The 26,974-nt window shown below is 40.2% G+C and overlaps 2 protein-coding genes and 1 long non-coding RNA gene across 5 annotated transcripts in view, besides 4 other annotated features; all 3 read right to left on the bottom strand.

The window, feature by feature from the left end:
• Positions 1-414: 414 nt before the first annotated feature.
• Positions 415-1,559, bottom strand: lncRNA:CR45003 (long non-coding RNA:CR45003). Its single transcript, NR_123979.1, has 2 exons — positions 1,463-1,559; positions 415-943 (listed from the first exon to the last, which is right to left on the bottom strand). It is a non-coding gene; the product is annotated as a long non-coding RNA:CR45003 (long non-coding RNA).
• Positions 1,560-4,163: 2,604 nt separating this feature from the next.
• Positions 4,164-4,199: a mobile genetic element.
• Positions 4,200-12,374: 8,175 nt separating this feature from the next.
• Positions 12,375-12,876: a mobile genetic element.
• Positions 12,877-13,127: 251 nt separating this feature from the next.
• Positions 13,128-26,974, bottom strand: part of DIP-beta (Dpr-interacting protein beta) — a 35,624-nt gene continuing 21,777 nt past the window's right edge. For all 3 annotated transcript variants that reach the window (NM_001144754.2, NM_001298591.1, NM_001144753.2), the window contains exons 4-10: positions 26,416-26,601; positions 22,974-23,166; positions 22,611-22,739; positions 17,597-17,716; positions 16,498-16,668; positions 16,142-16,197; positions 13,128-15,996 (exon numbers count right to left, since the gene is read on the bottom strand). In NM_001144754.2, coding sequence (NP_001138226.1) covers positions 15,601-15,996; positions 16,142-16,197; positions 16,498-16,668; positions 17,597-17,716; positions 22,611-22,739; positions 22,974-23,166; positions 26,416-26,601 — 1,251 coding nt within the window. In that variant the 3' untranslated portion in view covers positions 13,128-15,600. The remainder of the gene's footprint in view (positions 15,997-16,141; positions 16,198-16,497; positions 16,669-17,596; positions 17,717-22,610; positions 22,740-22,973; positions 23,167-26,415; positions 26,602-26,974) is intronic.
• On the bottom strand, positions 19,627-20,269 carry CG10918 (uncharacterized protein). Its single transcript, NM_134609.2, has one exon. It carries the CDS (start codon positions 20,254-20,256, stop codon positions 19,705-19,707), a length of 552 nt encoding a protein of 183 aa, NP_608453.1. The 5' UTR covers positions 20,257-20,269; the 3' UTR covers positions 19,627-19,704.
• Positions 20,933-20,971: a mobile genetic element.
• Positions 25,228-25,475: a mobile genetic element.

Raw genomic sequence — 26,974 nt, forward strand, 5'->3', positions numbered from 1 at the left:
TTCTAAGCAGTACACTGAAATAACTACCCCAATACATTAATTATGTCCAATTTGTATTGTTCTTTATTTAATTAATTAATATTTTATTCAGAATTTGTCAAAGGATTAGTTCATGATTCTTAAAAACACAGAAATACCGTAGGCTAAATAATATAATCTGTCTCAAACTTTATGAAAATAATGTCACGACATTATCTGCAAGGTACTAGACTATCTTGCATATTAGAATATATGATTATACTATATAACTAGACTATATTTCTAGAAACTCTACCGTCCTAATAACGCTCTAGACAATAAAACTAAATTAGTCAATTAATATTTTTATCATAGGCCTGCCGTTCTGCCGTTTTGAAACTGTGGCAATAAAGCGAAACTTAACAAAACGATATGAAATAAAAGGATGAGTTTATTATCCGCCATTTGAAATTGTTGCGTAAATTTAATTCGAAGTTGGCACGTTAAAGAAAGCTGCAAAGACAATTTGATGAAGTTTTATATTATGCCTTTTCACAGTGCTATATGGTGTATACGCTATATGCCATATGCTATGCACAACCACCCACATTGCGTGCTCGGCGGCATTTGCGAGGATGGGGATGGCGGTGGAGCAAGGGAATGGAGATGTCTTGGGCCTGGTTAAGAGTTGCTCCGCCATCTCATCCGGATATCCAGCTACCCGGCTACTGCTGCTGTTGGTTCCCATCTCGCAGGCCGTTATGTTAACGCAATTATTACGCATTTCTTATGATGTAATCAGACGCAGCTTGCTTTTCAAATGAAAATATGCCATCCTTATACCCATTTCCGTATCCGCATTCCCACCCGCATTCGCAGCCTGAATCCGGAATCGAGAATTCGCTGCCCGTCCCGCCAGTTTTCCTTGCGCTTTTTGCGGCAAAACTTTCGCCAGGTGAGTTGCCGCTGCCGCCCTCCGTTTTCTCTGAAAATGAAGCAAAATAAAACTAAATTATGGCAATTGAAAATGAAAAGCGAAAATTAAGCGCATAATGAGTCGAAACGGAGGGGGATTTTCGTGGGCGGAGAGAGCGACGGGCAGGGAATCGGTGGAGCCAAGATTAAAGCAACAAGCGACAACAATACAGGGTAATATAATAAAAGGCCGCCGACAAACAACAAACTGCCAAATTATGAGGCAAAAGTTGGCGTGAAGCAATCTCAAGAGCAAGACAAAGGGACCCGGGCGATTGGGGGCGTGGTCGCGTAGGGAAAGCGCATTATCCATCGCCCTAATGCACTGGGCTCACAATGAACCTGCCGCCCTCAACGTGAACTGTGCCCTGGGAGGCACTTGAAAAAGTCCTTGGGTTGCTGGTTTGGTGGCCGTATTTTCGGGGTATTTTTGTGTGGGAGGGTGTGGGTTGGTCTTTGGGGCCGCTTTTCGGGGGAGCTGAAATGCTTGTGCCGGTGCGTTTTTGCAGGTAGGCTGGAGGAGACTCACCTGCTGCAAGACAGTCAAGAGAAATCGCCTTGAGTGTCGCATAAGATATGCATATTCTGATAGGATTTTTGATCATTAAAATCTTTTTTCAATACGAAGTGCAACGATTAGTTGTGTCCAAAGAACTACCAAAAAGTAAACGGTGCTGAAAATAAGTAATATGCAATTTAATATATATATATTTTTTACTTTTATATTCGCTTAAAACCAGGAAACCTAAAAAATACATGTTCATTGAATTGGAAAACCTTAAACGCTTTGCTTACTTTTTGATATTTTTGCTATCGCTTTTAAAAATGTAATATTTAAAGTTTAATTAAAGAGCCAAGCCATTAGTTGGGTTTAAACGTAGGGCATAAATCAAAGCGAATAGCTTTAAAAAAAACCCGAGTTGCAAAGAATTCAAAAGATAAACTTAACGTTTTTTCCATATCCTGAACATAGAACTTGCAAAAGTAATGATAAATAAAACTAAAAACGCCATTCATAGAATGAAAGTTTGACCAATTGAAAAATTGTTTTTATTCACCGCGATTTTGTATTTTTCCCCCCATTTTGACACACAATTGTGCGGGATTATCTGGAATAAAGATACAATTTCTAAAAGCCAGAATATATATATTTTTTTTTTGACCCCGTTACAGGACATTTTTGTCGCCTGTCAAAGGACTAATACATTCGCTGCATAGCTGCATGTGGATGCCTCCCGTTGAGCATCCCTTTGCCCACGTGCAGCCAGCGAAAGGGAAACAAACGGCTCTGTCACTCAAATCTGACACAAGACAAATCGCATTGAGGCGACTGCCGAATTGATCGCCCGACTTTACCAGCGCCGCCTTGCCTCCGGGAAAAGTTCCCCGGAAAATTCGCTACACTCGAGCAATCAATTCACAATTACGGAACTCCCGCTTCAATCCCCATTCGCATTTCCATCCGCATCCCCATCCCCGTTCCCATTCCCATCCCCATTCCCATCCTCATTCCCAGTACCAGGCACATTCGCATACACATTCGCGCGAATGCAAAGTTCAATTCAATCATTCAGTTGTCACTGGCAAAAACAATATGCGAAAGGATGCATCGGTTTATCCGTGTGTTGCCTGCATCTCAGGATCGAAATGTACACAGATACATACATACATATACACATTCGTTTATACACAACAGACATCTGTAATGGCATTGCTATGCGAAATCTAATGAAACGTGTTTAAAACAATTTGTTCCCAATATTGAATTATTCACATGAGTGCATTTTGACTTCTTTCCATGATGCCAAAGGTGTTTTTGGTGGGCACAGAAGGGGTTTGGTACGCAGGACTTATACGCGCGTGTTTGTGTGTGCATAAATTAAGATGTGTGTGTGTTTGCGGCGCAAGATCAATGCTCATTTGGCTGGCAATCAATTCGAGTCCCCGAGTCCTTGTGGGCACTCAGCCAGGCTAAAGACACTTACTTACTCGCTGGCACTTCAGTGCACTCAAATTGGTATTTGGGGTTGCCAGTGGGGGGCAGTGCCATTTCGTGAGGAATGCAATTTACTTAGCAAAAGGATATACGTTTGTTTGTTGCTGCTCTTTACATAGTCTTCTCTACCAAAAAATGGCTTTTGACGGCACTAAGCTATTGGTGATGAGAGACTATATGATTTGATGGCCGTTACTCACCTAAGAAAAAAGTGGCTGTGGTAATATTTTGAATAAGCTAATTTTATGTGGTGTAAAAATTGAATCATAAAATCATTTTTCGTCTCATAAAGAGTTTGTCGATGGTTTTATGGCGCACTGGGTTTCAACCTCGTCAGGGTGTGTTATTTGATAAACTGAATCAATTTAATCTATATCAATATTATCAAAAACTAATAATAGTTAAATATGCTAGTTCATATACACACTAAACTATCAAATGAAAACCGATTTGCGAACCGATAAAGTACCAATGCCATCATAGTCTTTTAATTACTAGACAATACATTTCTCTTAATACGCGCTACTTTTGAAAATCTTCTTTAAATAGTTGGCTTAAGTATATCAGTCCTTTAAATTGTTCCCGTTACATTTGTAAGCTTGTATCCTAACTTATTTTAACCTTAACTTAGTATAAAAGGTTAAAAATATATATCTTAATATATTAGTAGTACGACCAAAAGTCCCACAACGGCATTTTATGTTTTTGTCTCTAAATTTGGAGATCTCTTGAATAAAATTAGTGGACAAACAGAAATAAATAAAAGGAGCTTGCTTATCCCTAGATTTTCTTTATGAATGAGCCGTTCAATTAACTGTTAGTTTCCGTAGAGTTTCTATTCGCTGCGCAACTCGCAATGAGATAAGTTACTGCTTTGCTAAAAATGTTGGACGAATATATTTTCGCAGGAATAAATATATTTTGTAAATTTTGGACACCTGTTATTCATCGAAATTACCAAAAACAGAAATATTTGTCATACGCTCTTACAATAACAAATTTTTTTTTAACGGTTTAAAGTCATGAGAAAATGTTATTTATTAGCGACTATTTTGTTAATTTCTATTTATAACTGTTGTATCCATATAGGACACTCTAAGTTAAGCCTTAAGTCTTATTAAAAATACCTACTTGTTAAAGGACAGACAATGAAGGTATATTAAAATATTTTTACACTTTTTTTTTATAATTTGATTTTTAATTAAATCAATTCATATCGATATCCCCGAAATAGTGATAGTCGGGGAACTCGACTATAGCATTCTCTCTTGTTATTAATATCAAACTTATTGTTATCGTGGATTTTTAAATTTAGAAAATTATTCATTGTTCATACTCTCAAGAAATTACGTATACGCAACGTTGGTCATTATAACGAATATACACATTTGCCTTCGCCCGCGTATTGGTCAAGTACATTTTGCAACTGATTTAATCTATTTTTAATATGTGCTGAGGTTTCAACCGCGCTGGTGGAAATGAAAATGGCTCGAAGGCAAAAAATCCGGAGAAGGAAAACTGGGCATTGCACACTCATAATAAAATTGAAACAGCAGGCGGCTGGCTGAAGGATGCAGCTCGGCTGGGGGAAAAAGGACACAGGACATGGCTTACAACCAGGCCCAAATGGCCGCAAAAAAAAAAAATAATAATAATAATAACAACACGAGAAAACTGCAACAAACATTGTGTAAACACATGTAAGACTTGCTCGATTGTTGTTGGCCTTTTTGTTTTTCTCCCCCTTTCTGCTATTCTTGTTATTGTTGCCTTTGTTGTTGGTGCCGGCGTTGTCTGTCTGGTAAACCAAAATTGTTGCTCGTTTTCCGCATGAATCACTTGCATCATCATCATCATTGTCATCATCGCCATCGCCATCGCCATCGTCATCATGGCCAGTTTTCGTTGCCAACGCCGCACTATATGTTCATGCATGCGCACATACATACATACATACATACATACGTACATACATATATGAACCACAACACTGCAAATATCTGTGTGTTTGCGAGTGGGCGTGCCTCAATGTGTGTGCCACCATAACCCCATTTTCGCTCAGTGTACGTGTGTGTGTGTGTGTGTGTGACTGCACACGAGCCGAAGCGTTTGGTTCTGCACTTCGTAAGTAGCTTTTAATATATTTTGCCACAAGCCAGGGGGGAAAAATGAGAAAAAAAAATAAAAAAAAATAAAAAAATACAAATAAAAATAAATTCTCTTCGTTGGTCTTTTATGTGTGTGCAGAAATTGGATTAAAATTAAAATAAAACGAAGCAAAAAATACATATATTCCATATGTATGTATATGTATATGTACTTTAATAAAAGTAAATAAATAAAAAAAAATCAGTTCCCAGAGAGCACAAAATTAAATTAAATAAAATGTACAACAAACACATGAAGCAAAGGGTGAAGATGAAAGGGTCAAAGGTCGGGCAAAGTTGAGGTGAGCAGCCAGAATTGCAACAATACGAGTACGAGTACGTGTATGATACAAGTGTATGTGTATGTGTATGTGTATGTGTATATGTGTGGCAAGTGCCAAGGAGGTCGGAATCCTGGATTAGCAAAAAGTTGGTCACGAATGGAATTTCCTTTGCCAAATTTTTTGATAGCTCGGCATCCCATTTGGCTTCTTCCTTTTTTCAGTTTGCTGTGCAATTATTTGATGTAATTTGCAAAATCCGCATATTGCACTTTGTCGCGGTTTGACACACAAATTGGTTTGGTCTATGCGATCATCTAGTGTGGCTTTGCGTTCAGTTTGGGTTTTCTGGAAATAATTTTTTTTTGTTTAATACACATATTGGGTAAAATCATTTTCACAACTGCATCGCATACCTTATAAACAAACTGTTGTCCAAAAAATCTTAGCTAATTCATAAAAATCATTTGGTTTTTATGTTCCTTTAGATATACGCAGTAGCAGTGTACTCGATTTTAAAAATTAGACCACATTAAATGCTATGCTCTTATACTAATGATCAAAATCTTAAATATTTTCCCTGGTAATATTTCAAAGATATATATTTAATGGCACAATGTACAAAGGCTGCGAATGTGCACATGCTTTCAAGAAATTAACAACATTTACTAGTTAAGCCTATAATTTGATCCTGACAAATAGTGTCCGTGCGTTCATAAAGCATTCGCCCCGTTGGCCCGCCATTCATCGCAGTGCAAATTCGGGCGGATGGTGGGGTTGTCAAGGTCTCGACCAAACCAATTACTGACTGGACATGCAACCGAGTCACCGGCCATCCACTGATTTTCCTTGGCCACGCCCCCCGTTTGCTCGATGAGCTGTCGCCTCTTTGACACTTTCGATTGCTTTTCATTTTGTTCCATTTCTCACAGTGCCTCCGGCATTGCAGAGTGGGGGCTGTGTGGTTGAAAATCTGGAAAAGGGGGGAAGGGGGAGCGCTTTTCCTGCTTAGCTTGGCACTTTCCACTTTCCACACGAGCATTTGGATTGCCTGTTCGCTCGAAACTTTTGCTGACGTCGGCAGTGGGAAATTGTTGTGTTCTGGTCAATGTTACATATGCCATATTAACCACCGGTGGCCCCTGGATCCGTGACCCCTTCCAACACCATCCACCAACTCCCACCACCTTCCATCAGCCTCCTGGAGGCGCCCCTAGAGCCCTCAATCATGTCAATTACTCGCCAATTGTTGGTGTCCTCGGTCGAACAGTTGAAAATGTGTTATATCTGACGTCTGCGATGTTTCGCCTGATGGGCATAAATTTTGATTTATGAACAGCCGCAGAGATACTACATAAATGCCCACATATTATATGTACATATGTACATATATACGTACGCGTATGAATAAACGTATTCATGTGCGATATATAGCACGTATATCTGTACCGGCTCGCTTCATTAATTTGTCATATGTAGCGATGCATGAAGTGAGGCGATATATCCCTGCAAAAGACTCCGCGCAATCCTCGAACAGTTTAAGTTTTCAATTAATGCGTAAATTATGAATATTCGTATATTTTTCGCAATATTAAATGCGCCTCAAATGAGATTTAAATAACAAAAACCACTGATTGGTCTGGTCAGCAGACGAGGGAAGACCTCTCTACTTCGGAATCGGCCCAGATCCCAGGCCGATATGCCTCCTTATTTAACCATGATTTTCGAAAATCAGCATTGGCCGGAAGTGGCGGTGGCATAATAACGCTGATTTATGAGCCCGGCCCGATTTGGTGGAGGGTGCCAACTGGCCCGCTCTTCCGCCTCCACGGCTTATTCTTTATTTATTGTTTGCCTCCTTTGGCTGCATTAACCTTGGGCTGATCCGCTTCCAGCGGCGCAACTTCACCCGGGGACCAACAATTGAAATTATGGATTTTATGTGTCATAAGCTTTTATTGATGCAACAATCAAATATTTATGATGACAATTCCCGCTGACAATGATGGCAATAAAAATGCTTTACCCCCCACGAAGCTCTCTTTCGTTGCGATATATTTTTGTCGCTTTTTTCAGGCCGTCAATTCGGTTGAGGTGATGTGAGGTGAGGTGAGGTGAGCTGAGCTCAAATGGAAAGGAATGGGAATGAGGACAACGAGACAGAGCGGGCGGCAAGGACAATTGAAATTCAATTCCGATTGATGAGCGCCGTTGGTAAAAAATATCCATTTTGATTTTGCTCGAAAACGACTTTGTTTCGAAATTGTTATCCTTGTTCTTGTGCTCTTTAATGCCGACTTACTCTTGTTTACATACTGATATGAGTTTCGTCTTTTGCAGTATCTTCCAATTGAGATTTTCTGGCACTCTTCTCTTGTGTAATATTGCGAAATACATGTACATAAGCCCAAAAGTTAAGAGGCTAAAAGGTGATACCATGTTAAAAGTTTGGCCTAAAACCCCTATGCCATATAAACAAAGGAAGTGGTAGAGCTCTGGCCCGCAGGTAAATGTAATTTATCTAGACGATCTCGCCCACACAAGTGCGCCTTTTAACCCAACCGAATCCGCATGGAGTCCGTGCAGATTCTCGGATGTTTCGCGCTGCTTTTGAAGAACCCTCCTGGCGGCCCACCTGCATATTTATCGGGATACCCCACGTCCATAGCCTCCTCCTCCTGCTGTCCTGTAGTCGTGCTCCTCTTGGCGATATATCTATGAATGCATCCATTATCCTTAATACACTTACGTGCACTAATGTGCTCCACATTAATGTGGGGCTGCTTGAAAATTTTAGGTTTTCCGTTTGCTTCAATGTCTGTCTGACTCTGTCTGTCTGTTTCAGTTCCGCCGGCGTGCCCTGTGCCCCCTCGCAGCCACGGACCCATCCTTGCATCACAGCAACAATAACAACAACAACAACAACAGCCAAATGAGGTTCTTTGTTGGCTGAGAGCACGAGGTCTCCTGGGCAACACGTTGGATATCCGTTTCCATTTTCCATTTCCATTATTCGCCATTTCCACCGGCTAGCATGCAATCACGACCAGGGGCGGACTTGCAAACGGTGGGCGTGGTCATCTAAATACTGCCTGAATTTTGTGAAAGTTATACTAGCTTTCCCCTCGAAGTATTGTTAATTAACGGAATTATGTGTGGCTTCAGTCTTTCAAATGAACTTTGCGTTTTTTTATTATTACAATATTATTTTAATTTTGCATTTCGGGAAATAGTTTTAAATAAAGAGTCCTGGCTGGTGATGTAAAAGTATGTTTCAATAAACCCGAGTTATTTTATTATCAATATCTATTTGTTTGCTGTGTGCATATATGTACATATATGTATTACATATTAACTCGATTTTTCTACTTTGCCGAATCAAAATTTATATTCGGCTTTTTATATGAAATAGTGAATCTTAGGCCAATAAAAATATAGTTTGAATGCGTAAAACTTGATCTCTGTTGCCATTTTGTATTGGCAACGCCAAACATATTTGTATGCAAACAAAAGAAAATATTTAATAAATTAATTGATTAACAAATTAGCTTAGTGCTCGGCGATTGTCGGTGGCATTTCAACGCAAACGGAGCACAAAACAGGACATGCCTTGCGTTAAACAACCCGTGTTTGCGTTTATTTATTTGTTAATTTCTGGTTGTTGCAAATAGCAAACAAACTAAATGCTTAAACGATTTAAAACACTACGCGGGTGGATTGAAATTGGGGGAAAAGGCAGCAAAAAGCAGTGAGTAAATAAGCATATTCAGGCGGGTAAACAAAAGGCAAAGGGGCAAAAGGGGCAAACGAAAAGAAAGGAGGAAAAAAAACGAGGACAGAATGGACGACGGGTCAAATTTTATGCAGGCGCAAATATTTTAAATGTTAACAATAAAACATGAACATAGTAAATAAATGCACATGTGAGTGTAAACAGGCTGCAGAAGGGCAAACACACAGGGACATACATACACACACACACATGCACACTGGCAAGCAAACCAACAGCAGAGCCTAAAAGTATGCAATAACCCCCAGGAAAACCCCTTCGCCACATTCAAACAAAAACCGCTTAAAACACTTTACTATCGCATTTTGGAATTGTTCAAATATTTTCGCTCTTCTTTTTTGCGTCGCTTGTTGCTGTATTGTTGCTGCATTTTTTCTAGCCCTATCTGCCCTCTCCCTCTCTTTCTCTATCTCTTTCTGTCTCTCGCTCTCGCTCGCAAATACAAACAATTAAAATCCTCAAATATTTGCGCCAACTGCAAAAAACAAATGTGAACTCAGTGTGCAAAGAAATAAGTACGAGGAAAAATGAAAAGAAAGGGGCAGCGGGAGAAAGCGCTTGGAAAAGCGGGCATTTTACGTTGAAGTTGGTCAGCAATTTCCACAGATATAAATAAAAATTCGCTGCCGCTTTCGTTTTTTCCACCATTCTTCTTCTTCTTCCTTACTCACCTTAACTTTTGTCTGTCCACCTTTTTTTTTTTACCGGTCCATCTTATACACGCCCTGTGTTTAAATTGTCTGCGAATGGCAGCTGCACTTCACATTTAAATTTACGTATACGTAATATTCAAATATCATTACGCATACGCAGTGTGTTTATGCTGTGCTAGCTCTTTAAGATGATATACAAAACATACGTAAGTAACAAGGACAAGCAACATTTGGCTAGTTGGTAGTGAGTTTTACCCCTAATTGGCCATTTCAATGCATTTGTATACAACGCAGAACAACAATCATATACACATGTACATGAGTTGTGGATAAATATACTTTTTTAATACGAGTATGTATGATATATAGTTTGCTTATCTTTCATTTAAGTATTCGATTTGAATCTTTAATTTGTACATACAACTTATGTATCAGCTGTTATTTTTTATTAACTCAAAAATACGCCTTATTTATTCATACAGTTGAAAAACTTGAAGTCATTACAATCACAATGTCTAGATTTTCAGTATTGTTTGTTTTAAGCCATTAAGATTCCTTGGGGAAGGGATGGATAAAAAATTACAAATACCTGTAAAATTGAATCAAGCTCAAGGCTGTTTTACTTCCCAAATTTAATACGAGACTTGATTTAAGAAACCTTTTGTACGGCCATACACGTGTGCACTTTGCTTTTAAATATATTCTTGAATTTATCTCGATTATTGAATTTTGGTCTTACCTTTTACCTTTGTTTACTGTAAGCAAATTCATATTTTGAGAACTTACACAAATGCAATAAAATGAAATTAGGCTTGTTTCGAGCAGTTCAAATCGAATACTTCTTTGAGCAGTCAATTTTTGGAAATTGTTTCCACATTCAAACACCAAGCTCATATTTTTCATCGATTTGGTATTTGTTAGTCTGCCCAATCGAAGTGGCTTCTACGTTATAATTTGGGCTAATCGATTTCTCCTCCGACCAGCCAGCAGGTGGCAGCTTGAAATGCAAACTCTGCATTTCCTGGAGCCATCAACGGCACACATAAAGTCAGCGTACATTGCTGAGAAATATTCCAGATATATGTATGTACATACATATATTTAGATGTGATGTGTGGATGCGGATGAAGAAGCATTAGCCGGAGAGTTTTGCATTTGACGTCGTCACGTGGTTGCTGCTGTATTGCTGGGCTCGCTCCTCCGCCCACGTTTCCATGCCTTAGCTTTCCCGCTTTTCCTCCGGAAAAGGGAGACGACATCAAATCATTAGCAGTGCATAAAGCGTGAAACCAGGCACAGACATGCAGATGAATTTAAGCTATTAGCAGTGGCAAGAGGAAAGAATGGAGCGAACTGACTCTGCCAACAATGTTGGACTCTCATCCGCCTGCAAGGTGCATCCATCGTTAGGCAGCTGGATTCCGTTGGGATTTGCCAGCTCATCCCTACACTGGCGAAAAATAAACATCTAACTAAACTAAAATAGTAACAAACAATAAGTATTTATCAAGCCGAAGTAGCCTTGTGTGACATCTCTTGAAAAGTGCGTAACCATAAATCCTTTAATTCGAAAGTTATATCAACAATATAATGAGATAATATACTTTTATACGACTTAAGTTAAAATACCTAGGCTATAATTTGATTTGATTAGAACATGAAAATATATGTATAGAAGCATTGTGAAGCATTGCATTAATAATAATACCGAAAATGTTATAAATAAATATATGAGTTTAAAATCTATTAAAACATTGAAGACAAACCTATAAAATAAACCTAGCAATCAAAAGCTTCATCTTGCTTAAGTAGATCTGTTTGGCATATTCATTTCATCAAGGTACCAACCTTGATCCTTTCCCCCAGTGCATTCCCGGCACACCCACCCCCGGCTGTTCCCTTGGCAATGTTCGTCCTTATTCTGCTTCAGGATCTGGTTCTGGTTGACATAACCCTGCACATTGTTATAAACGCAATCTTCGCTTCCTCCCTTGGCCTTTATTTGTGTCGTGTGAATATAAAAGATGCAAATGCAAAGATATTTTTTCCATTTTCCATTTTTGTTTTAGGCTGGCAGCAGGCGGAGATGGCGATGGCCATGCGGCGGGGCTGTGAGTCGGATACGGATTCAGATTCAGATTCAGATTCGGATTCGTATTCTGTGTTGAGTTGCGGTGAGTGCAACGTTCTGGGGCAACATTGTCGCACAGTTTCATCCATTGTGTGGCAGAGCGGGGCTGTGCAATATAAATAACTCGGCCAGAGTTGTGTGCATATTTTATAACTGCCCGTACAACTTAAAATAAATACAAAATGTTAGTTAGTTCCTCGGCTGCAGGCAACCATCATTTGACCAATTCAAAACACACACTCGCACACACATCGAAAATATTTGCACAGCTCCTGTTTGTGTTTGTGTTTCTGTTTGCGTTCGAATTTTGTATTTGTTCTTCACGATACAAATCGAGCTCAGTCCTCATATTCCGATGCCTCAGCTTCTATATTGCCCTTGTGGTTTCTTTTTTTTTTTTTTTAATTAGAACCATGAATGTATGCAGATGTAATGCTCCTTTTTTTTATACCCGTTACTCGTAAAGAGGGTATACTAGATTCGTTGAAAAGTATGTAACAGGCAGAAGGAAGCATTTCCGACTCTATAAAGTATTTATATATTCTTGATCATATGGTTCAATAGCCTAGTCGATCTAGCCATGTCCAAGATCTCTGCAAATATATAAGCTAGAAGGTTGAGATTCAGCATACAGATTCTAGAGACACAAATTTCAAACTTTTTTATTAGTCGTGTAAATTGCCCTAAAACGCCCAAAACTGCCACGCCCATACTTTCGCAAAATATTTTGATATATTTTCATAAGTCGTGTATATATCTATCGATTTGCCAAAATAATGTTTGACACGTTCGATTTAACGCCCTAAGGCGTCTCATTTTATTGCCCAATTAGCAACCGATATCCCAGAAATATGATGAAATTTCGCGTTCGTATTTACACTAGCTGAGTAACGGGTATCTGATAGTCGTCCAACTCGACTATAGCATTCTTTTTTGTTTTAAAATACATTTGACACTCACAGTTCATTTTGTGACGCTGTAGATTTTAAGGGCACCTCACCTCAGTTTTAAGCTGCCAAATACAAAGATTACCATTTTTTCTATTTTACAGCACAGTTTTCGGCTGATTATAATTTTCCGGGTATCAAACCGCTGCAAAGTTAATAAAATACATAATGCGATGACTGGGCATAAACTTGATCACACCATTTCCACTTACCGTGCTGTGTTAAATTGATTGAATGCTTATTAGGTTTCCATAGGTATTTCTCTTTATTTACTTTCCTTTTTTATTTTTTGTATCATTTTTTGTTTTTTTTTTGTTTTGTTTTTTATTGTTTGTGGGGTCTTTTCGATTGCGCGTTTTGAATATTCAGTTTCATAATCAGATTTTACAGTACAAACATTTGTTTTCGCTCATTTCTTATGTACATACATAAAACACAAATCCAACTAAATGCTGTTATCTTTACGCTATTTTGTTAAATCAAGAATCAAGGAATTTCGCATTATTACGCGCAGCAAAGTTTCGTTTTTGTTTTACATGGGTTTTACATCTTGAAATTGTTGGATATTCTCATTGCATATGTAGTTGTCAAATATGTTGTATACTCTTCTCGTTTATGGTTTATTTTTGTATGGCTGTAGCGTAGACATTGAATGCTTTATGACATGAATGGTTTTCTGGCTTAGTTAGTTAATTCTTATGTTTTACTATAGGTAAGTTTACCTTGCCTGCCATCCCCGCCTGAAATTTCCACTAAATGTACTCCGTAGTTTAAATTTTTCAACAATTCGATGGCCTGGGATTCCATTTAGATGAGTTCATAATTATTTTGCTTGTCTTACACGTGTAGGTTAAACGTAACTTTGATTTGCTAGGCGATTACGTTGCTCGCGTACCCGCAAAAAAAAAAAAATATTCCCTATATTTAATTAACTTTACTTTATTCATATCTTCATTAAATTTAAAATGTATTCCCCCCTTCCTGCTTGCCACGCCATACATTTGCTTTTTGGTACGTATATGAGTCAGAGTACATCTGAGTAGTCGGCCTTCAAATAATGCTTACCAACTGGATTTTTTTGGGGGAACGAAGTTGGATATGCGGATTATACATATGTCTGGGTATTACTGTATTTTGTATCATGAATTTTGTATCATGTATTTTGTAATTTGTATTTTTTAATTTGTATTTTGTATTTTGTATTTCAGATATGAACACACACATTTTATTCGGTATTACCTCTGCTTATTTTCGCCTCGCGCACTGATTTAATTCGAGTTGCTTTTAATGCTTTTGGCACATTTATTTCGGTTTATTCTGATTTCCTTTCCTTTGATTTACATTCTATTTAAACATGGAATTGAACTGGACACGCACACATGAGTAATACGGAAACATGTACGTGGGCACCGCGGCTGGCTTCACTGTGTGTGTGTGTGTGTGTGTGTGAGTCTGGCGTTAGAAAATGTACATACATATATCGCAAATCTAATATATAAGTAAAATAAGGTCTGAAGAATTATATAAATTTCTACATTCAAGCAATCAAGAATTTTCAAGAATTTTTTAAATAGTTTGCTAACCTCCTACATAGTAAACAATTAAAGTCGTCTGAAAGTGTGCAGGTTCTGCATTGTGCATTGAGTTTAGAGTGAATAAATTTACGCAACATATTTTGCACTAAACTTTCTCTTTACCTTTTGATCCAAATTTTTGGCCAGGCTCAAACTTAGCACACCTACATACATTAAAAATTAATCTAAAATCTCAGCGTTATAGATATTTTAAAGTATATGAACATTAGTCGGCTTAAATTTTCTTTGCTAAAATCACGCACACACACACACCATTAGCGGATACTATGCTTATGGGATTCCAAATATGGCTTAAATCTAGGGTCCGCAGTCTAGTCTTTTGAGCCATGAGAACGAGGGTGACGACAACAAAGGGATTCAAAATAGAATCATTTTTACCATAATAACAACGAAACTTTCTCGGGTTCACTAAGGGTGTAAATATTTACAGCTTACGATATGCAAGGATCGTCTAAACGTATTTCTTTAGCCGCGGATGTCCTTCTCTTTGAGCAGGCCTTAAATATATATACAGAACTCTTGATTAAACACCTAATACATATAGATTCATGTATATGTGTATATATTTCATCTAGAAACACGAACTCAACAAATTAGGGACTTAGTTGAACGAAAGCGAACGTTACTTTATTATATAGACATGTAGAAATATACGTATCAATGTCTTTATCGTAATCATTATTTATAGTACGCAAATATCCTTCTGCGGGCGTACTTTTGTTTACTTTATAGTAGCTAAAGCCATTTAAAGAGCCGAACACCATTTAATCGTAATATGGTTTATAGTTGACGTCCACTTGTGGGGGGGATTTGGGCTTTCCCTTGCCATCATTTTCCACTAACGAGGTAACATTTAAACGCGTTTTCTTTTCCACTTAACTACGACACTTTAGGTTTTCTCTCTTTTCCCTTTTGATTTAATATGCATTCAATTAGCGCTGTCCCGTCTTGACGCCCCACCCACTTGCAATTAGCATAGGCGTAGATGATTAGTCAGTGAAGTGGTGGGTGGTAGCCCCGGCATCCCCATTGATTAATGCCTTTGTTTCCTGGCCCGTGCCAGGTGTGTGTGGCAGGAGCGGGACTCGGGAACAGGAGACCCTTGCATCATAATCTTGTTTGTATAATTACAATTGAATTAAGCTATAATAATCTAACTCTGGAGGCGCTGACCGCCTCCAACTAAGCGCCGATCTCTCCCAGCACTGCCTCCACTCTGCCGCGTGCCCATCCTCTCTGCCGTCCCTTGCCCGCCGCCCATTCCAGCTCGTTTCCTTGGCCTTCTTTTGTCTGCCGCCTTTTGTGCGGCAGGACAATGTTGTTGGCCCGGCCTCGGCCAGCGCTGTGAATAATACCAATAAGGCTAATAGAAATGTCCCGATTAGCCGCATTGTCCCGCGTCCGAGCAGCTGGTCACTCCCGCTGGCCGGGTGCTGATCCGGAGCGCGGTCCTTATAGAGTCTGCCGTTCAGGTTGCGTGACCCATCCTCGCTGCGCGTGTCCTTCTGCACCACCTCGTTTTTCTGCGGGATGAAAGAAGGCAAGTGCGTTTTGTTTTGTTTCGTTTTGCTTCGTTTCAATTGTCTCGATAAAGGTTGGGCCAAGTTCTTAAATATATGTATGGGTTCGGGGATGGCAAGGACCTTTATGTTTATGGCTTCAACTTACCGACACTTCGTTGAGATCATCATCACGAAGGATTTTCTTCCCAGGACGCTCCATTTCTGAAAAAATACAAAGGAGAGAACAGAGGGCGTATGCTTTAATTTATATTAGTTAATTGCTATATGTATATCACGAAATCAATCAGGGAATCAATTTAGTGGCATCTATATATATATATATATCTTTTTGTATCCTTTTTCCAATGCGAAACATAGTGAATTAGAGTAGAATTTAGTTTGCTTATTTCAATTTAGCTCGTAGTGGTATATTACGATCATATTTGCCATGAAATCGAGCAACTTTTTGGTGTCTTTAATGTGGCTATTCTCGTAAAAAGTATGCCAGATGTTGTTTCTTACCATATAGGCGGATGGTGCCCTCGGTGTCGCCAATGCTGTTTTTCGAGATACATTTGTAGCCACCGAAATCGCTTGACTGCAGCCGCTTGATGTGCAGAATCATTTCGATGGCATACATATTATTCTCCTTTTCGGTGAGAGCGTAACGATCGCCGGCAATAATCATTTCACCTGTTCCCAGGCCAAAAAAGTAAAAGAAAATTTAGAAAAATCGAAATGAGCAACGATGAAAACGAGATGTGATGTGATGTGATGAGTTGAGGTGTGAATGAAGTCATGAATACGAAGCAGGGAATCGGGCCAAATGAGCTCGAGTTACGTGAGGAGAACGGAGCACGGGTGGTGAAGGGTGGTAAAGGGTGGGGAAGACGGGGACCGTAGGAGAAAGGTGGAGAAATTCGGAGAAATGCGAAGAAAGGGGCTGAAAGGACTCCGTTGACGAGGAGACGAGCCATGGATGATGACATTTCTGGCATTGCCGTCGAGCGATTCACGTTTACGCGGCGGCTCTCGTCACGTCTGCAATATACGTCAAATGCTCTTGACGAAAGATCCAGCCAGCTCCTGCTGCTCCACCTCCCCACCCCCACCCCCACCTCTCCCCGGGGGGACAACAAAATATTTGAGCTGGGAACACGAACCAAATAAAGACAAATTGCGGCATTGAAAGGTTTATAAAGTTTGAACCAGTCCGAGTTTCAACTCGAGCGGATGCTAAATGAAAAATTCAATTCGTGGCCACTCCCCGCTCATCAGGCACACTGAGAAAAAAAAATGCGATAAATGTAAGGTACATAATGAGACTATACAGTTTCTAAATAAAAAGGGCAGATGAAGGGATTTTTCGCAATAAGCTCAGTATTGAGTCGATATATTGCTAAGTTTTTTTTTTTTGTAGGTAATGGAGAATTGAATAAATTTTAATCTAATCGTGTTAATGAAATTGAACAGTTTCAAAGTATTTTTCAGAATTAAAATGAAATGAAAAACTATGTTTTTAGTTATTTTTGAAAATAAAAATGTTGCGTATCACTGAGTTAATTTGTGCTAGAAATGGAAATCAGGGAAATGACATTTAAGATGTTGCTGTGCAACTTACCATTCTCGCGCTGCCAATAATTGATGGCCTTCGGCGATGCCTCGACATTGCAAATTAATGTGACATCCGTAAGGACCGGGGCGCCGACCAATTGATTTGGCACTTGCACCAGCGGATGAACTGCGGAGGAGAAGACGGAGCAAATGGGTTGGGAGTCAGTGTGGATGGTGAATGAACCCGCGCCCGGTGGCAGTGCCAATTAATAAGCCATCAGTGGCCTTGTGACCTGGCCCACCCGCCTCCCCGTAAACCCGCTGAATCTCTGCTTGTCCTCCGCCCTAAACCCTCAACTCGTAACCCACAACGTTGCCCCCGCGGACTAGAGCGGCAATTAAGCTGGCCGCCACCAGGGAGCAAAGTCAAACTTCAAACCCTTTGTCTGACTCCGGATTCCCGATTCCAGCTGTGATTTTTATTTTTTTTTTTCGCTGTCGGTTAATGGCAGCAACGCCAACAACAACTGATACGATTTTAATTGAAAATGAATTATTTTGTTGTTAGAGTGGAAGTCAGCAATCCTGGCCAGCAATCAGGACCAGCAGCAGGACCACGAGCCTGCAGCAGCAGCAGCGCAGCAGCAGCATCATCCATCGTTTTCGCCCAGTGGTCAGTCAGTGGCAAATAAAACGAGCAAGCCATATTGCTAGTTTCTTTTCGGATTTTCCTATTTTCCACTCCCTACTAGGAATACAGTCACTTATCCGGCTGGGCTGGGAATTGGCTTTTCTTGTCGAAGGAGTGATGACCCCAGAACGGTTTAATGATTCCTCCACTAAAGCATCTTTCGTTTAAACTCTTGTATTTGCTTCAGCGATTTGTAAGATTTTTATTCAGAAACTATTACGCAATAGAAGAGCTCAATCTATCTATTCAAAATCATAAGTTTTCGGGATCTAAAGCTTAAAGTTAGATATTGAGAAACTATTACGCAATAGAAGAGCTCAATCTATCTATTCAAAATCATAAGTTTTCGGGATCTAAAGCTTAAAGTTAGATATTGAGAGAATATATAGCACTTGTGTTTGGGAAACAGCAGGGTGTAATTTTGTAAGAAAAGGGTTTCAAGGCCTTTAAAGCGACGAATTAATTGTTTTACACTTGCTTTGCTTCGAATAGAGCATTTTTAGTTCGCCAAGGACGTGCCATTAATTCATTGGGCTTGCCCTTTGGAGCTTTTCCATGTTGTCCGTGTCGTGTTGAGTTTGTTTTTTTTTTTTTTTTTGTTCTTTTCGGAATTTTTTGCAAGTTGATTTTTTGCGTTCTTTTCGTGTCTTTTTTTTCGAGCTTCTGGCCCCTCGCCCTTGCCTTTGACGTTGTCTTGAAGCCGCCCCAGGGAGCGCAGACGGAAAAGCGAAGGACCAAAGTACCGCAGGCCAGAGCCACTGACCATCATTGTTTTTTGGCTTTTCAACTTTGCTCCCACGTTCACCCACTGCACAGCGCTCTCGCCTCGAGCTGCATTCGAGCGTTCATTATTGGTCAATTTATTGGATTTGGACATTCCGCACTCTCAGCCCTCTTCTATATGGCGTCCGGATTTTCGGTCCCTACTCCTACTAGGTTCCCCGCACGTTTGTGCCCGTGCCCCCGTTCGTTGCACCACCCCTTTGGACTCGAAATGGTGCAGCATATGTCATGTGGTGTTCTCAGCGGTGTCGGGTGTTTCCTATTATGTCCAATTCTCGCTTAGCCTACCACTTATTGAAAATTCAATTTGCCCTAATAGAGCTATTCGGCAGGCAGCTGCCAAAATTAAATTATCAAAATAACTAGCCTTCATGCTGTTTACTTTATGATAACAAATGATGATATTTCATTAATCAGATGATTGATTTGCCTGTCGATATCGAAGAAATAACAGAAACGATAATTCTCTTAAGAGACAGCTTTCAATCTCATATGCTAATCGAGATATTTTTTGGTGCGAATCAAAGGTCTTAATACGAACGGACATTGCTGAATAGATTCGGCTAGTCTGTAAGACTAATATGACTGTATATGACTAATATATTCCAAGTTAATGAAATTAAGTTTCAATGTGCCAATTAGATTTTATTTTCATACATTTCCCAGAAAGTTTTCAATACGCTGCAATTGAGACTCAGAATCTATCCCGAACCAGTAGTGCTCTCCGTGGAGCTGCTATCAGTGGAGCTATCGGTGGAGCTATCGGTAGAGCTATCGGTGGAGCTATCGGTGGAGCTATCGGTGGAGCTATCAGTGGAGCTGGCAGAGGAGCTGCTGTCGGTGGAGCTGGAGGAGCTGCTAGTTGTGCTGCTGGTGTCGGCCAAGGAACTCTCCGTTGTCGTCCACCAAGGTCTTGGGCGACGAGGACGTGGACGTGGGCCCCAACCGCCAGGACCGCCGAATCCACCATTGAAGCTTCCGGGACCGCCAAAGCGGCCGGGACCTCCGAATCCTCCACCACCGCCAAGTCCTCCAGGCCCTCCAAAGCGACCAGGTCCGCCGAAGCCACCGGGGCCACCAGTACCACCAGGACCACCGCGACCGCCGAAGCCACCGCCTCCACGTCCTCCGAATCCTCCAAGACTTCGGCCACCGCCTCCGCCGCCACCGCGTCCACCACGTCTTCCGCCTCCCCCTTGGGCCACGACAACTGCCACCAGGGCCAGCAGGGTAATTGCAATGTAGGCACGCATTGTGGGACTTTTGCTCCAATAGCAACTGATTTGAGTTATGTACGTGTAGCCCCTTTTATACCCAAAAATTCGGTGTCGAATTCATCCATCAGCCTTTTTGCTAAGAATCCCCCGTGACGGCAGCATTGGCTGTGTGCTTAGCTGGATACTCCGAAGAATGGAAAATAGAGCGAAGAACTCCCTGAAGAGCTGAGCTCGAATTCTTCGCATCTAATAATCCGTGTGTTTCTCTTGTTTCATTCGTCGTGTGGCAACAGCTGGTCGATGTTTGAATTAGTTCCATTGTTCTATTCTTCTATTTTAATACAACCGTTTGAGTTTAAAAAAAAGTGCTGTGTCAGAGAGGGAAGTTTACAGAAATTTACGCAGTATCCTCACAATGAAACAAAAAACAATCATAACGTTAGCCAAATACTAAGACGAATTGTAAATTTGCTTAGAAGAAAATGAATGTCTATTTGAAGGTTTATAACCCTACTGCAAATTTTTGTTTATTTACTTTGTTTATTTGTTGTCAACAACTGGGTTACTTATTCTAATAGCACTCGTTTAAAAGTTCTCTTAAAATCTATGACTCAGTCGGAAAAATTATATTTTTTGTTCATTTTTTCATTTACATATTTATACCTGTTACTTGCTGAGTAAAGGGGTATACTAGAGTCGTAGAAGCGTATGCAACGGGTATCTGTTAGTCGGTTTACTCGACTATAGCATTGTTTTATACTCCAGCATCGAAAGTTGAATTTTCTCATGCTTTATTAAAAGTTAGGAACTATGTAAATTCATTAGTTTTTAAGGCCTTTCAATTGGTAACACTTATTCGCAGAAATAAGTCAATTGATTTGTAAATACACATGCTTAGCCTTCATTTGCGCCATTTATTTATGTCTAAAATCTATCTATATCAACTGCCAAGTAATAAACATATATTTCTTATATTAATAAAAAAATATGTATAGAAGATCGAACATCTTAGAGTGAATGTGGATTAAGTTCCTGAAAAGTAAAGCTCTGAACAGCTTTTCTGACTTTCCCAATTCGAGAGTTGCGGATGTCGAGGAAGAGAAATCTTTAACATTAGTGCTAATACATGGCAAACGACCTCGAGGAGCCACTTAATTTTCTGATTAGAATCAATCAGGGCGTCGAGTGAAATGTGCGGCTGAGACAAGGACACCTAGTTGGGCGGCGGGAGTGGGTGGCGTTTAAGAATCGCGAATATAGAATGGCGTTTCCCGCTTTCCGCACATATGGGGATTTTTAAATTGAAATTTCGAGGACCGGAAGGTGGGTGACTTCGTTTGGAGTAAAATGAAAATGAAATGACAAAGAAAAAGAAAAAGAAATTTGCGGCTTAGATAAAAAAAAAAAAAATATAAATGAAAATTAATTTTTGCGTCAAAAGTAAGTACATATGTGTGTGTGTGGCTGAAGAAACTGACGCCACATATTCACGACCGTGTCAATATAATTTTCGGATACAATCTTTTGGGTTTTCAGAGAAGCTGGTGGTTCTAGGTATTCTTCGCTGTCCCTCTTCTGCTTTCCCCTACGGCTTTCCTTCATTTTCCCGTACTTTTCCCCTTTTTCCGCCTTTTTTTCTGCGTTCTCCCAATTCCTCTTGCTTTTGCGCTTGCCCAATTGTCGTCGTTTGAACTTTTGCCCCTTTTGGAAATTTCATTAACTTTGATGCGGGAAGGTAAAACAGTTACAGGGGGGGTTTTTTAAGAGGTCTTAAAGGGGGTTTTTTTATGTGGGCAGACAGAGGGATAGTGCAGAACTGCAGAACCTTAACAATTACCACTTCACATGACACACAAACTCGCCAACTCACACAACTTTAAAGTTTTACTGCAGAAACGTGACGTTGCGTTACCCCAAGAAACACTTCACACCCGCCACCCCCCCACCCGTTTTCCATATTTCCCGTTCCCCTTTCCCCATATTCGTAGGGAAAAATGCCCTTTGACCCAACATCCACAAGTTTGGCGCCCTAATGCATTTGGAAAGTTTGTCGGCCACGTGAAGGAAGCTGCCGGATATCGAAACGGAAACACTTGCAGTTGCCGCCGCTGCGTTATTGCTGCGGTTCTGTTCCTGTTCCTGTTCCTCTTCCGCTTCCGGTTATAGTTCTGCCACATACATACGACTCCGATACGGAACAGCCCCCTTCTGGAACAAGCACAGCACAGCACATCCGAACGGGGCTATATGTTACCATTATGATTATTATGCGGCATTAGCTGCCTTCGACTGCCATAAATCAGTCCATTTTCTTGGCCAACGGCTGCAGGTGGCGCTACCCATTTATCATGTATCATATATGGATAGTTATATACTGTAGTGGTACTCACAGTGCACCTGTAGCTTCATCCGCTTGCTCACCGTCGGTGGCACTCCGTTGGAGGCAATGCACATGTAGGCGCCCATTTCCGATCGCGTGATCTTCGACAGCGTCAGCATTTCGCCCTCCACCGATTGTGCTGTGGGTGAGGAAATGAGTATTGTGGTATAGGGGTGAGTACATAACAATATGTGGTGGTTGCTTTAAAATGGGCTCCATATGTTTAAATTATTGTGTAAATGTGTAGTTCGGTTCGTCTGCAGTTGGCTTTAAATATTTGTATTGTTAATCAGGCAGGAAGCATACAAATTTTTTATTTTTAAATGCAATAATTCAGTTTTGCAAGTCCGTGAGTAGGATGCATTGCACTTACCTTTTGTTTTCTGGTGTGAGCCGTTGCGGGCAATAATCTCCCTGCCATCTTCGCGTCGCCACGTGATCTTCGGCTTCGGATGACCACGTGCTCGGCAAACGAGCTTGGCGGATCCGCCCTCTGGGACCATCATGTCCCCGGAGGTCTCTTCGTTTATAATGTCCGGTGGGATGACCACTTCCAAGGTGGCCGTCTGCAAGCGAAAACATTTCGGATACACATTAAATTCGCCATAAGGTTCGCTTATTCGACCTGTTATATATATTACGCATACGCCCAGTGAACCATACAGCCATACAGCAAGGTATATATATATATATATATATATATTAGTTCTTTTAAAAGACTTTAAAGTTTTTTCCTTTAATACAGAACTTAATGATTTCGAATCAGTATTTACTAAGCTGTTTTTTTAAATAATTTCTTGCCCCAATTTTTCGATATAATTTGTTTTTTTAATCGAGTTTAAAATATGTACATTTGAATCAATGTTCAACGCTTCATGCAATTGAAGGTGCCACTAATGTTAGCCCTTTTAATAAGTATTAGTCAACATTTTAGCTGCACTCAACGGCAAATAGCCGTCTCATTATAGAGCGCAATGTCCCATGCCCAATGTTTTTTTTTCCCCTTTTTTGCCTTTTTTAACATTTGTTTCATTCTGCGGTTGCTGGCTGCTAGCAACAATAACCGAATTGCTGCTATCATTGTCGTTGTCAGTTGACAGTTGTGTCATAAAATAAAGTTGACGTCACTGGGAAAAAGGAGAGGCTGGCTGGCAGCAAAAAAGGGAAAACCCCAAACGAGCCAAGCGCGAAATTTATACGGCGGCAGTGGGTAAAAAATGCTGGAAAGCAGGACGGCATGCGAGAAAGCTGGAGAAATGTCAAGCCTGTTTGCGTTTTATTTGTCTCATATTTGCTTTTCACTCAATTCGCTTTGTTAGGTTGATTTTATTACAAAGGGGGAGACGGGGAGTGGGAAGTGGGAAGTGGCGGCCGGGATTGGGTGGTACCGCCACCCACCCACGTTTCCCTCATCGCCATCTTTGCAGCATAAATGAAATGAAATTGAAAACGCAATCGTTTTCCACATGTCGCTTAATGGCGGGATGGTGCTGCACAAAAAAAAAAAACTCTATTCAACTCGACTCGACTTGCCTCGACTCGAGTAACACCAAACGTCAGATGAAAACGACGCGCACACATAGGAAAATTCCCCCGCAAAATTCCAGAGGACCCCCCGCAAACACACACACACACACACACACACACAAGCGCTCTTTGGTGACGTCAACATTGCAGCGGCGCTGTGTTTGTTATTTATTTTTGTCATTAAAGCGCTTCATTGTTTATATATCGTGTTTAAATGTCACCCCGCACAGACACAAAGAAGTGGGAAAAAATAGAAGGAGGCCAGGATATATGCACCATACACACGCGCACACACACACACACACACTCCATACACGCACACACCAGCACAAGCGAAGGACCAAGAGGGATCTCCAACATTCTCGGAATAATTTCATTATACCCTACTCTCTTAGGAATTTTTTTGCGCCGGCCTTCGGAGAGGCAACTGAAAGTTGATAGCTTTGATGCTTTGTAAGTTTCAAGAAATTAGGCTGCAGCAAAAAATGAAAGCCTTTCACGGGAGATGCAAATACTTAATGCCTCGCCTTAGCAATAGATCCAAAAAAAAAACTACGGCATTGATGTACATGAACCTCTTTGTATCGCCTTATGCCAAACATTTGCATAACAGAAGGGATTAGGCAACACTTTGTTAAAGGAAAACATGAGATCTTTCAAAGGTAGTAGTGCATGGCAGCCCACAAATGGTTTGGTTTCAATCATTGCTATTGTAAGCACTCTTCTTTAATCATCAGTTGAGGCCAGTAATATCTTGATTAACCAATATAGCAGATGACCTATTAGTATTTAATATTGAAATACTTTATTTTATACGTGGGTGAATTTGAAATATAAGAATATAAAACTTGATAAAGATGTGAACTAATTATATCACAATAAACACGAAAAAGGGCGCTGTTTAATGGCAGTTATTCCGTCATTTTTAAATCACCCCCTGTAATTAATAGTTTATCATCAATTTTTCTGATGTCTGTTTTTGCATTGGTTGATATCGCTTCGATATCTTAATTCATTTCAAAAGCATAAGCTAATTGACAAATCAATTAATGTGCTGAAAATTCTAAACTTTTATCTAAAGTTTGAGTCGGCGTGGCAAGCAACACGTTTTTCAAAAGTTTGGGCGTGGCAGTTTTGCGCGGTTTATGGCGGTACAGTGGTCCTGGATCTGTATGCTGAATCTCAAACCTTCTAGCTTTTATAGTCCCTGAGAACTCGATGTTCACACGGACAGACGGACATTTGGACAGATACTGATCGTCTATTGAACCTGATCAACAATATATACACTTTATATAGTCGGAAACGCTTCCTTCTGCCTGTTATATACTTTTCACCGAATCTCGTATACCCTTTTATCAAAGGCACTAGAATATTCAACGTCTAGGTTTTTCAACAATACAATGCTCCTATTCATAATTCTCGAGTATTAGTCTTTTATTTCCAGTTAAAACGTTAATATTATGACCTGGTCACCGTATTCTCTTAAAAATGTTTGGGGCTGGCTAACATGGAAGGTATACGAAGGAGGAAAGCAATACGAATATAAGGAAATATTAGCAGAGCTATTTAAGAGATTTTTTTTTATTGGAGCGAGATTTCCTTGAGCTACGTAGATTCCTTGTACCAGTCTATACAGGAACGTATTTATGAAGTTATTGCTAACGAAATAAATGACATTTTTATTTTTTATTTCAAATTAATCAAATAGTAATGCCAACTCGTAATTTAAATAAAAATTCAAATACTTTTCTTATATAAATGAACTAGTCAAAGTGCGCCCATTTTAATGACCGAAAAAATTCGCCTTATTTTTTTTTAGTGGTTTTAAGAAAATGTTTGAAAAACACAATTTTGTTAAAATTGTATAATCATTACAGTATTATATTTTAAATATAATTAAATATGAAATGATTTTGGCTTTTTAACTTCTTTTCTATCGTCATTTAATTAATATATATGAAGCAAAGTTGTATGAAACCTAAGACCAGCAGTTTATATTCTTGTCCCTTTTTAATTAGTATAATTTATTACAGATTGCTTGGGCTCTCAAAGAATGTTACCATCTACCATCTTGCATACGAAAAATATTAAAAATGCACCTTATATTGTGGCTAGCGAGTCAAGGGGGGGGGGGGGGTTTGTGGCAAGCCCTTATGGCCTTTTCAACTTTGCAGAGTAACCGGTGGCAGCGACATTTATTATAATCTGGACAGAAAACAAATGATTCGTTTTTCCGGGCAAGACAGTTGGAGAGTCGGAACCCGCTGTGAACTCGCCGCACTCACCTGCATCTTCATGGGATCCGTGTTGACCTGACACATGTATTTGCCGGCGTCCTCCATTTTGACGCCGCGTATGTTGAGCGTCCATGTGTTGTAGTCGTTGTGCTGCACCGATAATCGATCATTGTTGGTTATCACGTGCTCGTGAATGGCCAGAATTGCCTTGGCATCGGCCTTAATCCAGGCGACCTGATGGTGCCAGTTTGCCAAATGGAAACGGGGGTGACATTTGGGCACAATGAGCACAATGGGGGGAAATCCAGGGAAATCGAGGGAAATCGAGGAAAATCGTGGTAAGTCGGGGTAAATCGGGGGAAATCGGGGAAATGGAAGTGGGGATAAAGGGATGACCATTGTTGTTGTTGAGTTGATGACAGCGCCGGTTTGGATGTCCATGCGTGTGTTTTTGTGTGTGTGTGTGTGTCCGAGTGCGTTGATGAAGACAGCGGTTGGCCGTTGTTGCATGTCAAAGTGTTGTTTGTGTTTGTGTTTCAGGATATATATGAACGTGTGGATGTGAGCGGACGCCAGATGTTCGGAAATTGCAGTTTGATATCCACCC

The sequence above is a fragment of the Drosophila melanogaster genome, chromosome X (genome assembly GCF_000001215.4).
Source record: "Drosophila melanogaster chromosome X".
Taxonomy (NCBI): domain Eukaryota; kingdom Metazoa; phylum Arthropoda; class Insecta; order Diptera; family Drosophilidae; genus Drosophila; species Drosophila melanogaster.